The sequence below is a fragment of the Camelus ferus genome, chromosome 1 (genome assembly GCF_009834535.1).
Source record: "Camelus ferus isolate YT-003-E chromosome 1, BCGSAC_Cfer_1.0, whole genome shotgun sequence".
Lineage (NCBI taxonomy): Eukaryota > Metazoa > Chordata > Mammalia > Artiodactyla > Camelidae > Camelus > Camelus ferus.
The window spans coordinates 57,036,758-57,050,769 of NC_045696.1; the positions used below are offsets into that span (position 1 = coordinate 57,036,758).

The 14,012-nt window shown below is 31.0% G+C and overlaps 1 protein-coding gene across 1 annotated transcript in view; it reads left to right on the forward strand.

Annotated features, from left to right (window-relative positions):
- The window catches only part of STXBP5L (syntaxin binding protein 5 like), a 285,098-nt gene that overhangs the window by 143,221 nt on the left and 127,865 nt on the right, over nt 1-14,012 (forward strand). Inside the window, 2 exon segments of the mRNA XM_032480092.1 lie at nt 5,129-5,207; nt 11,137-11,291. Coding sequence (XP_032335983.1) covers nt 5,129-5,207; nt 11,137-11,291 — 234 coding nt within the window.

The following is a 14,012-nucleotide window of genomic DNA, read 5'->3' on the forward strand; positions in this document are numbered from 1 at the left end:
GAATATAATCTCCTGTGTTATATAGTAAATTCTTGTTGCTTATCTATTTTATGTATAGTAGTTTGTATCTGTTAATCCCATACTTCTAATTGGTCAGTCTTCCCCCACTACCCTTTGGTAACTGTAAGTTTATTTTCTGTATCTGATTCTGTTTCTATTTTGTATATACATTTATTTGTATTATTTTTTAGATTCCACATATAAATGATATTGTATAATATTTATATTTCTGTCTGACTTATCTCACTGAGCATAGTATTCTCTAGGTTCATCCATGTTGCTGCAAATGGCAATATTTCATTTTTTTAACTGCAGTTTCAATCTACTTCCTCCACCTTGTTCCTAGGAGTAAGCAAGTGTGTGCATGCTCTTCACAAATAGAGTCAAGGTTTCTTAAAGCCCTCCTATTGTCCGCTGGTTTTCAAACCAGCTAAGGGGACTCGTCTTCTCAGGGTTGGGTCCCAGAGGTGGAATGCTCAGTATGTGGTTCAGACCTCTCACTCTCCAGAGAGGATCTACTGTGCAACCCCCTCATCTCCCGTGTCACCTCTCAGGACACAGGTCTCAACCTGATTATTACTCTTCCCTTCTTATCTGACTCTGTGTGAATATTTCTTTATAGCTTTGGTTGTACAGAGTCTTTCTGTTAGTCTCCAATTTTTTTTTTTTTTTTTTTTTTTTAGTGAGAGTCGCTCCATGTATGGATAAATTTTTGATGTGTTTGTTGGGGGAGATGAGCTCAGTGTCCTCCTCCTCGAAGGTATTGTTAAAGTAACAAAAGAAAATCTTCAGTGGATCTAATCAATACAGAAGAAGGAAAATATGAAATAAATTACATAGGAAAAAATAACCTTTGAAATGGCAAAATTTTTAAACTCATACAAGTATATTTTTTACAACTCTCTGCAAATAATAGAGTTAATAACATGGGTGAAATGATTTCAAGGAAAATTCAATTTACCAAAACTAACTCCTATAGTATAGAAATCATAAACAAACCAATTTCCACTGAAAAATAAAGTTATCAAATAACTAGCCAATGCTAAAACACGAGGCCCATTTGATTTTAGAGACTTTACTAAATGATCAGACTAGGTAATCCTGATGATATAGAATTTGCTATTGTATATTGCTCCAGAAAATAGAAAAGGAAAAAGAAAACCATTTCTTTATTGCTTTTGATCATAGAAGGAAAGTTTTTCTTCTTTCACCAGTAAGTATGATGATGGTAAGCTCTGGATTTTTCATTCATAGTCTTATCAGGTTAGGGAAGTCTTTTTTTTCTTTGTTGAGGTTTTTGTGTAATCACTTAAAAGAGTGTTGGACTTTCAGTTGCTTTTTCTGTCTATTGAGATAATTGTGTAGTTTTTTTTTTATTGCATTAATATGTTGTATTACATTAACTGGTTTTCCTGATGATAACCATATTTCCATCTTTTAGAAAAATTTCTTTCTTTTCTTTTTTCTTTTTTTTTTTTTTTTTTTTTTGCTGTTCTTTTATTCTTTGTCTTAAGGTGGATGGTTAGGTTATTGATTTGATAAAATTTTTTTTAACACAGCTGTTCATAAGTGTAAATTTCCCTCTCTGCACTGCTTAGGCTTCATCTCAGAAGTTTTGGTGTATTTTATCACACATTCTTCTCAAAGTATATTTGTTTTTTTCTTTGACCCATTTGTTATTTAGTCAGGTATTATTAACATAGTCACTGCAGCTTTCTTATGCTTGCCTGTTACATAATATATACTTTTCCATTGTTTTACTTTCAACATATTAGTCTCTTTAAATTTGAATTGTGTCTCCTTTAGACAGTTTATAGTTTGATATTGTTTTTTTAAATCCAATCAGGCTGTATCTGCCTTTTGATTGGATTGTTTAATCCACTGACATTTAATGGTATTATTGGTATTGTTGGACTGATGTCTGCTATTTTTATTTTTGTTTTCTATGTATTTCCTGTCTTTTTTGTTTATTCTCCTTTACTGCTTTTTTTGGCATTAAGTGAATATTTTTAGTATAAAATTTTAATTTCTATAATGAACTTTTTTTTTTTTTTACTATTTTTGAATTATTTTCTTAGTGAATGCTCGACTTACCAAATAGAACTTAATTTATTTGAATCTACTTCAGATTTATACTAAAATAAATATATTCCTAGATAGATGGAATTCCCCTTTGACTCTTTTTGTTCTATTATTATTATACATGTTATATGTGTTACAAAATGAACAATACATTGTTATAATCATTACTTTATATATTTGTATATCTTTAAAGAAGTTGACAAGAGGAAGATTGTGTATATGTACATATATAATATATATAATTTGTTACATTAGTCTTTTTACTTCTTATTTGTGGTTCTCTTCATTTGTTCTTGTAGATTCAGATTACCATTTGATATCATTTCCTTCATCCAGTGTAGTTTGTTCTCATACACCTTTTTTGGGTTGTTATTTTCAAATCTATTATATATCCAATATTATAATTATATATGTATTATTTTTTACATTGCTTCTTAAATCGGTTAGGAGAAGATTGGAGAGAAAACATGCAATTATACTGTCTTTTATAATTATTTACATAACTACTTTTACTCATAATCTTTTTTTGTGTGTGTGTGAATTCATATTACTCTGTTTCAGCCTGAAGAACTTCTTTAGTGTTTTTTTGTAAGAGCTTTGCTAGCAACACATTCTCTCATGTTTTTGTTATCTGGAAATATCGTTATTTCACCTTCATTGTTGAAAGATGACCTTGATGAACATAAGATTCTTGGTTGACAGTTTTTTGTTTTTTTTCCTTCCAGTACTTTAAATTTGTCATTCTACTGCCTTTTGGCTCCATTGTTTCTGATAAGAAAGTCAGCTATTAATCTTATTGGGACTCCCTTGTATGCAGTGAGTCATTTTTCTCTTGCTCTTTTCAAGATTTTCTTTTTTGCTTTCACCATTTTTACTGTGATGTGTCTGGGAGTAGATTTCTTTGATTTTATCCTACATAGTTTATTGAGGTTCTTATATGTGTAGATAATACTTTTTAAAAAATTTAGAAAATTTCAACCAATATTTCTGTGAGTGTTTTTCTGCTCATTCCACTCTTCTTCTTCTAGTACTCCCATAATGCATATGTTAGTGTGATTAATAATCCCACATTTCTTTGAGACTGTTCATTTTTCTTTATACTTTTTTTCTCCTTGTTTTTCCTGGCCAGTTGCAATTATCTTCTACTTGTTTTCCATCATCAGTATCTTACTTTCTCAAAATTTTATTAAATAAATCCGTATTAGTATTTCTGAGACTGCTTTCTGCATATTAATTCCCAACTTGAAAGCTTCCATTGACTCTCCATTGTTTGTACTGCAAATTAGTTTTATAGATTGCCGTCGTATGGCTCCTTTGTACCTTGTCAAATTCTTTTCACTCTTCTTCTACATTAATCTTTTAATCTACCCAAAATAGCTATTCATTATTCCCTCAACAACTAGGCACATTCTGCCTTCATGTCTTTTCTTTTGCTTTCCTACCCAAATTTTATCTTTTACTGCTCAATCTAGCTTCCAGGAAGTCTTTTGTAAAAATCTAGAAAGTCCTCTGTTATAAAATGAATATAATCAAAGCAGAAAGCCTTCACCCAAAAATTAATTATTGGAGTTAGAAACTGAAGTAAAACATTAATTAAACAACTCTTCTTTTCTGCTGAAATCAGTGCTTGATATTGATGTGTATTGATAGAAAAATATAGTTGGTTCCATGTATATAAACAACTGCAGATTTACTGTTTTGGTCGGCTAATGGTTTAACAATTATTAGAGGACCATTGGATGGAAAAAAACATCAACTGAGAAGAATGAGTCTCTTTGCTGGCTCTGTTACTTTTTTCAGTTCTCTCTTTTCCACTCATTACCAAAATTAGTAATCACCAACCAGCTGTTCTCGACCTCTTAGAATACTGCTCAGAGTCCTTGAGCTGAAGTTGTCTCTTTGTAATGATCACTGATCTATATTTAATGTCAGCAATTCTTTTTCATATATAATACAGATACTTTTTAATCTTTTTTTACAACGTGAATGATAATGACCAATATTTTATTATTGGTTGCTTTTTAGTTGACATAGGGTAAAAGAAAGAGAAGGCAATGTCAGAAAGTATGCCATGGAACAAATAAGGTATACTGTATGCTGACAGTTGTTTAAACAAATTGGATAAAACTATCCTGACATCCTAGTTGGATTTGGCTTTGCCGTTCTGAAGCTATTCTGAAATTTTAAATTTATATGCATGTAAACATCGCTCTACACAATAGGTTTCTACTATTAATAACTGTGGCAATACAAGAATAAATATGATATTTCTTAAATTTAAGAACAAATATATCTCAAAAAACAGGTGAATTTTATCAAGATGAGACAGAATTATAAGCAAAAACATAAATAAAAGACAATTGTCATAGGCAGAAGTGACTTTATTTACCTTTTCTACTCTTTTTGACCTTTTATTCAAAACCTTAATGGAGTCTAAACAATGTACTCCTTCCCCTATAAGAAGTTATTATATTTGTTTAATGCAAGTAGGGTAGATCATTAAACTTTTTTAAAATCTTGGAATGTACCATCTGTGTTCATTGTCTAATAGACTTTCCTTTAAATGAATTCGATGAAAGTGCAATGATTTTGATAGTCTATCATAAGCTTTAAATGGCAAGTCTTTCTGCATATGAAAGAGACTTGCTTGTTTTATGAATAAAATTTTAAGCCTAGTATGGATTTTCATAATGTAACTTATTATGCAGATAAGTATGTATATATGTATCTTCAACTCTGAAGTTGTTTATCTTGAAACTTAAATAATTAAAATAACTTTATATGATACTAGCTTTATACATAAGAATGTGAAGCAATACAAATTGGAAAAGTTTTAAAATAACTTTATTGATAGTCAATTGTTAGAACTCAACAAGTTATTCCTAAATTTAACAAAATGTTAACAAAAATGTTAGGATGCATAGACATGTTTATCCAGTTCACATTTTTAAAATTACATTAAAAAATTCCTTTAGTCAAGCTTTTAAAATTCTCATGGGTAAGTGAATTTAAAACAGATTTAATAAAATCCTTGTTCTTTCTTTAGGAAAAAGTCAAAGAGAAGGAAGAAAATCTGAATCTTGCAAACCAATTCTTAAAGTAGAATACAAGACCTGTAGAAACAGGTATGCATTTTTATTTTGAGGGATATGGGAAAATAGGTAAGAAATAGAGATAAGAAAGGCAGATAACTTTTAATGTTTATGTATTGTTTAAAATTTTATGTAATTGCAAGTATATTAACGGGCTGAATCTTCTTCATTGATAATAGAGTTCTTATTGTTCAATAGGTGTGTCTATGATGTCAATATTATTAATATTGTAAATGGTAACTCTTAAATATGTTCAAATTCCTATGAATATTCAAATGAGTATTATATACATTAATTTTAACAATGTAGGACTTTTTTGGCCATACAATTACAAGTAGCAATCATTCAACATTATTAAGTAGTAAAAGCTATGTATGTACTGGTATTACACATGAATTAAATATATAACCAAGTCTCTATACTTGAGGATCTTACATTCTGAATCTAGGAAGATTATAGTTAGTTGGAAGGATAAACATTTATATGTACTGGCATAGTAAAATCATGAAAAATTTTAAGAAATAGAAAATTAAATAAAATGATATTTAATAAAATTTATCTTGTCTATATAGCAGCCACATCCTATACATCAACAATATTCTTTATACTTGCAATAATTATTAGTGGCATATTCTCGTCCAGAATTACCGTAATTACAAATCTTGCCTAAACCTGAGTTTTATTTTAACTCTAAACTGTATAATTCTGTTACTTATATCCTCACACTAGAATGTTTTCTTCTCTACATAGGTACATTTAATGTTTGTTTATAGCTGCTCTTCTAAAGGTATGATAGATAGACAGATCAATACCTCTTTAGCCTAGCCTAATGCATAATTAGTGAAAATGACTATGGTTTTATTACTATTGTCAGTAAACTATTAAAACATTTAAAATGTAATCATTATGGACGAAAATATTTCACAAATACATTCATTTCCTTCTTAAAAAGGTGTTTTATAACTTGAACTTTGCTTGAGTCTTCAGGTTCAATATTACTTACATCAGTTGTTATATAACATTGTACTTCAAGGACTATTGAAGCATTGAGCTTTATATAAACCCTGCCTAGTTGCTTGTGGCTTTTTTTTTTCTTTTTCACTTATGTATTTATTTTTGAAAGTTTTTCTCTGTCCTTCAGTTTTGGGCTGTCAGGACTTCTAATTTCCATTGTATTATCCCCTAGTATCTAGTCTTTTGTTTTCTGCTAACTAAGAAATTTGAAACCCAACTTTGTAAAATGGAAATAAATAGGTTCATGTGAAGGCGTGAGAGGTTTCTCCATAAAATACATGATCCATGGACTTTATGGCATCTACTTTGTTATATATAAATGTATTTCTATGAGGTGCCCAACAATATCCAGCTTAATTCAATTAAAATAATATGTATTATGTTATTACTATGTAACATGCATTGTACATTTTGTTTGACATACTAAAATAGAAAATACTGTCTGTTATGGTCTAGTAGCAGAAGTAAGCCCATAAACTAGTGGTTTCTATACAACATGTGAGGTGCTTTTACAGAGACATGCTAGGAGAGCACAGCAAAAGGGCACCTTACTCTGCCTAAAGGGAGCAGGGAGGAGAATAGTGAAGAGAGAAATCATTGAAATTCTTCTTGGGGAAGGAGATGCCTGAGATGGGACTTAAGGAATGGATGATAGAATGGTGCCAGGTGGAGGGAGGAAAGGGTGAACATGAAGAGAAGGTACTTCTGAAATCAGGAATTCAAGACAAGGCAGTGTAAAGTAACGAGTAAAATCACTGGTTATTAGAGTAAGACAGCTGTGTGACCTCGAAAATTTTTACTAACTCTTTTAAAATTTACTTTTATCATCAACAATATCTGTTTCATTGTAATGTTTGTGGGGATTAAATTAAATTATGCATAAAGTTTATAACATCATAAATTTGATGAGTGGCACATAGTGGATTTCTTAATAAAAAGAAGTTATTGTTATTGTCATCGTCAAAGCCATGATATTTCACATCATTAAAAATTATTAACTGATCTTAAATTGATTTGTTCTAGTAATTGGTAATTCAACTTTATGTAGAAGTAATTCTTCAGTTTTCTAATGTGAAATAAATATATTATTAATCATAATTACTATCATCCCACTTACTGTGCACTATAGTACATAGTGTCAATTTGTTGTGATTACTACTACTATTAGAAAAGACTCCTCTAGCAGCAGTGGTTCCACAGCTCTAAATACAAGGAGACTAAAAAACAGAGGAGCACTGAAATTAAGAGTCCTGAAAGGTCTTGCCACAGCAAAATGGGCCATAGTCTGAAAGTGGAAATAAATAGCTGTATTTCCACTCCATCTAGTACACAGCAGATACTTTGTGAAGTAAAAAATTGGGATGGTTGTAGCAGGAACTTTAAGAAGAGCTCTACCATATATGCTGCAGCAACAGAGCCTCTTAAAGGTCTGCACAGGTAACAAATGTAAGCGCTATGTTTTCTGTCTAATTTTATCTTAGACTAGCCGTTCACAAGCCTGCTTTACATTTCTAGGGATGAACCACCATTCTGCTCAGAAACCATTGGTTCCCAATCACCAATTTGCTTATTGTGACTCCAGTCACAATGGCTGTGGGCTTAATTTTATCCTTTAAAAAAAAAAAAAGGGATAATAATCTCTCTTCCTGCTATCGCTAGCTTTATCAGATTCTCTGTAGTTAATAAAAATTACTTTCTGCTAGTTTTTTAACCCCTTCCTATTATGATCACCTACTGATAGACTTCCTGTGTAGTTAAGTTTGCCAAGATTTAGTATACCCATCTATTAAGTGAGAAATAATATTAAATAGTATACCTATCTATTAAGTAGTTCTCTCTTTGGGATATCGTAAGGATTAAATAATGCATGTAAAGTTCTTCACACAATAACTTGGAACATCATAAATACTCAACAAACGTTATTTTTAATATATATTATATTATGTTACACAATTTAATGTTCAATCATGTTGCCTTCATTGAGACAAAATTTTAACCCTTTTTTCTGTATTATATTTTATCTATTATTATATTTTATCTATTTTAAGATTTATACAGTAGACTTTTTCCTTTTGGTGTACAGTTCTATGGCTTTTTAACACATGTATAGATTCCTGAAATCACCACATTTCCATACTCCTGCCAAATTCTCACATGCTATCCCCTTATAGTCATACCTTTCCCTGCATAGAACCCCTGGAAACCACTGATCTGTAACTCTGCCACTATAGTTTTGCTCATTTGAGATGTCATATAAGTGCAATTACTTATCATGTAACCTGTGAGCCTAGCTTCTTTCACTCAACATAATGCCTCTGAGATTTATTTAAGCTGTTGTCAATAACATTTAATTTTTATTAATGTTTTATGTATGTATGGAGACACTGTCAATTATATGGTTATTTCCTTAATAATAATCCATCTGGTAAGTCTCTCAAGATACACTTGTATTAATTAGTAAAGAAGGCAGTTTTGTGTGGTATAGCATTTGCCAAATTGTGTCCCATTAATCATTTACTGTATTCATGAGAAAAAAAAATCTGTAATCAAAAAAATTTGGGAAATCTGAGAAATTGTGGGTTATTTAAAGTAAATTGGATTCTTTACAATTTCTCAGAACATTTAATATATGGTATGAATGATAAAATCTCAAAAGGGAGATATAGTTTGTGTTTGTTTGTTTGTTTTTGCATAACACCTATTAAACTGTATTCCACAGTTTGAGATCTATTAGAACAGAAATGAAAAATATAGACTTTGAAGTCTGGATTTGAATCTTTGTCCTGCCACTCACTAGCTGCTTGACACTGAACAAGTTATTTAACCTGCATTAATCCCAGACTTCTCATCTGTGAAACTGAGCTATTAGTACTTTTCTCATCAGGGTTAGGGATTACAAGATTGTGAGGACTACATAAAACTTACTTTACATATATACACAGAGCACAATACAGGACACATGGTAAACACTGAGTAAATTGTAGCTGTTTATTACTTAAGGCAGTACATACCACAATTTAGAACATGAGGCTTTCAAGTCTGATAAATCTGTTTTCTTTTGGGGTTTTCTGCTTAGTTGTTATTTAATCTCATTAACAAAATAAGAACAATGCTTATGAGGATTTAATATAATTATCTAAGAGTGGTTGCCTGAGCATTTTCCTGAGGAAATAGCTTTTTATTCAGTCATTCAGTAGTTTACAGAAAAGTGCATATATGTCAACAGTAAACTTCAGACCTAAGGTTTTCTGATGTGAAGTCATAATAAGCACAGAAAAGATTTTCCCCCCTTTCAAAATACTAGAAAGGACGTATTTTCCAATGTGCTTATGAATAAGGAAGAGTAAATTGCTTCTTTTCCTATGTTTGGGTTAGTATTAAGAGATTAGAGTAAATTCACTTACTTTTACATGGGAAAAAGTATATATTTATGCTATTTATTAATATTTGGAACTGAAAGCTAAGCTTAGTATGTATGAAAAGATCATATGTTCTCTGGGTCATGAACTTTATTGCAAAAGCCCATACACATTTCATTAGAAATTATTTTTAAATCTGGAGAAATATTCTAAATAATCTAAGTAATACCTATTTTATGGAAAAAACAAACTTGCTTCTTAATACCACAATTAGTAGGATGGTTGTTCACTATGTCAAATCACTGGAGCAAAACTAATTCAAATCAACTGCTGCAGGACTCAGAGAAAATAAATGAGAGCATTTTTCCTTCTTTAGCTTACAACTTAAATATTTACGTGAAAATATTCATATAGAATTTTAAATAAAAAGTAGTAAAGGCATTTATATGTAAATTTTGATGGAAACTTTTTAAAAAGTTTTTTTTTTGTTGTTATTATACAGCCAAAATAAGATTAGCAAATGTCCTTTGATAATGTTTGGTACTATATACAGCACAAAATGGAAAAGAAAGGGAAATCTTACAGAGTGAGTTCTGGAAACAAGTATATGCTTCAGCTTAGCATGTGAATAGAAGTAAATTATTTACAGAAGCATATGTTCTCAAAGAATGTGGTGCAGTAAAAGTGTCTTTTATTGTTTTATTTAAAAGTTCCTCTTAAAAATTTTGGAAAATATTTTCAGTTTGGTTTTTACTTATTGAAAATATTTCATATCAACGCACATTTTCTTTTATATACATATGCTAGAGATAAAAGTATTAGAGAAAAGAAAAATAAAAATTATAAAGATATTTTATAACTTTCTGATAGCTATAATATTGTATGGTTATCCCAGCCCCACTCTGTTATCTAATTGTATTTTGCAATTAACAGAGATGAAAAAATTTGTTTGAAGTTAGTTTTACAAGCTAAATAGAACTGGCTGACCATAGGTAAAGCTGAAAAGAAGATCACATTTATTTTTGGTGAACTATTTTTTTCCTTACCTACTAGTTTTCTCCATCTTTTTATCATAATCCTTTCCCACAGAAACTCATGTAGAATTTTCATGTTACCTTCTGCGATTCTGGGCTTGCCACTGTCACATTTCATTTCATGTTGAAAGTTCCTCTTTAATTTCTTAGTGATTTGCGGTCCCACATGCCTATTGGTTAATATGATAAACTAATATAATCTAATATTCTAGTTGTGGTAATTTAAAGTTTGGGAACCAACTAATAAATGTGAAGATGTTCTTTTGAGTCAGTGAGCATCTTCACCTCTCTCCAAACTCACTGCCTTTCCCTCACCTGACCTCAGCATCTTTAAACTGATTCATTAGTAGTTTTAATGGTAAGAATGTACATCCAGAAAAAGGGAAATGATAGAATAGTAATTGTTGGATGAGATATTTTGGGCCAGGGAAGGCTTTTTCTCTCTGTCAAATTACACTGTATATAATCCCCATGAAGCCCTGTTCTTTATTGCCTCATTCCTGTGACATTGTGTCATCTTAAAGAACTCAGTCATTTACTTTTTTTCATTTGCAGTGAACCATTTATAATATTTTCTGGTGGCTTGTCCTATGACAAAGCTTGCAGAAGACCAAGTTTAACCATCATGCATGGGAAGGCAATTACAGTGCTTGAAATGGATCATCCTATTGTTGAATTTCTAACTTTATGTGAAACACCCTATCCAAATGGTAAGTAACTGAAATGAAACTAGTAAAGTTGAAAAATCATTTTAGAAATGATAAGTTACTATCAAAATTAAGCTTAAATATTTTTAGTTTTGGCAGCTGACATCTACTGTGCTACAATACTGAGCTACAGGTGCTGGAGCAGGTTGTGCAACTGTACCTACTTGACAAACTGGAAGTAAGACAGATGTAGTGCAGCAGTGCTGGAGTTTCAGGTTCTAATAGCAGGTAAGTGCTTTAAACTTTGATAAGGATGGTGGAAGCTGAGCTGGGAGGGTCCGATAGGGGTCCAGGGTGAAATTACTTGGGGAAACTGAGGTCTCCTAATAGCCTCTCCTAGACCAGCTTCACCCATCCCACTCCTATGCCAATCAAAGTTAAAGCACTTACCTGATATCAGTGATCTGTAACTCTGGTGGTGCTGTATCTGGTTCACATCTGGCTTTGCTTCAGATACAACTGTAGCACCTCTGATTACTCTAGGATTGCTGATGTGTGGTTAGTGACTTATTTCAATTTTGAGAATAATTAGTCAGGAGGGCTTTTGGGAGGAGAGGTGCTTTTATATTTTTATAATCTGTAATATAAAGACTTTTTATAAACATAAAAACCAGTCTACTTATGTGCAAACTGTATAATGGAATCTAATGATAAAATATTTTGAGATCTAAAAATGGAGAGGGGTGAAATATAAAAAGGGACATATGAGTTTGTGATTAAAAACATAGTTTGTATATGTATTACTACATTTTCAAGAGGGAATGTATAGATGTAGGGAAAAGGTCAATGGACTTGGAGAGAAAGTATTTGGGTTTATGATTTAGCTCAGCCATTTACTAGCTATGTGACTTTGGACAAGTCACTTTATATTTATGGGTTTGATTTATCATTTGTAGAAAGAATATTATAATATTAACCCCACTATGATTATTGGAAGATCAAAGGGAATATATTTTGTAAACTATGAAGATATATAAATTATGAGTTTTATTATAAATGTATTAATTTGTTTTAAATTCTTGAGTTTCATATTTAAAAGATGGAATAAAGGGATATGAAATAATCAATGTGACATTTTATTCCCAGAGTTGTCAGGGACAGACAACTGTGTTATAAATTAATCAACAAATATTTATTGAATGCTTCTATGGCCTCAGTATGACAAGAACTTGTTGAAAATACGGATGAAGTATGAAACTGATCTCTGATGTCAAATCACATAAAATCTGGCCACATGAGGAAGATAATTAGGACTTAAATTAAAAAATATAGCACTTAATTAAGTGCTGAGTTATACGGGTCAGAGTTTAAATAATGTACTAATTTATAGGCTAGTTACATAGTCACTGAAATATTCATGCAAAGCTTCATGGAAAAAGTAGGATTTAGATAGGCCCTGAAGAATGACTTGGGTCTTGAAAAGAATATTGAATAAAGGTTTTAGAAATTGTGAGATTTTGCTAGAGTAAGATCAATTCAGAGAAAAACTGAAAGCCTTTTGGAGGTATTTGGAAATAGGGAACTACGGGGGAATTTTGAAGGAATATTAACTGAAAGAAAGCATTTTTTTTGGTAAAATTTGCCCAAAAGTAGTGTATGGGTTTGAAGAGAGAGATGCTGAAATTTAAACTTCAGATTCCAACTGGGAAGCTTTTGTGATAATGTACATTAAAATAGTCAAGATCTGAAACAGAGTGCTGCTTGTAGGGCTGGAAAGAGGAAAACTCACTGAATTTGGTCAACAATTAGATTAGGGAGTGACATGATAGATGAGAAATAATTTAAGAATAGTGATTTCATATGCAGTAAACAGTTTTTAGAAAGAGAAAAATAAATCTGATTATGAGTCAGTGGAGTTGTTTAGACAGCAGAAAAAGACCGGGAAGAGGTCTTTAATATTTATTTATGAATCATCAGAATATAGATGCTCTTTGGAGTTATGAAAATGAATGATAAAGGAACAATAGAAGAAAAAACAGAGAACCTAAAGCTGAACTTAGGAAAATGCATTCTATTAAAGACCCTCAAAAAAGAAGGTGTGCATGCCAGTAATAGAAACTGAAAATTTGTGGTTGCAAAGATCAAACACTATATGTATGTGTGCTTATAAATTTCTGCATATCAGTAGAGATGTTAGGATAATTCGTATAGTGTTAAACAAGTTATAAGTGTACTATAACCAAGTCTAATCACTTCCAAGCCACATGTATGTCTTTGCTTTCCAGAGAAGTGGTAATGAGGCTGGGACTTTTTATTTGCCAAGAGCTAGGAGAAATAGTTTAACTTTACTCGGTAAAATATGAATGTATTTTATAAACTCTCTAATTAAGACAATAATACGTGAAAGTACCAGAAAAAAATCCCACAATACACAACAGTATATAATGGAAACTTTCTCACTGCCCTTCCTTACTAACTATAACTAAGTTTCTTATGTGCTCCCCAAGTAAGCCATGCATATGCATATGTGTACTTATTTATGTATATATTCATCATCCTTTTTGTACAAATGACAGCATACTCTCTGTGCTGTTCTGTATCATACTTTTTTCACTTTACAGTGTACAGTATTTTGATTGATTCCATATTAGCAAATGCAGAACTTTAATCTCCTATATAGCCAGATAGTGATAAATGTTATGTATATGTTAAACAAACTAAATTTATTAATATTTTTATATTCCTGAATTATTTATGACACCTGACAATTAAGCCTGTTTCTCA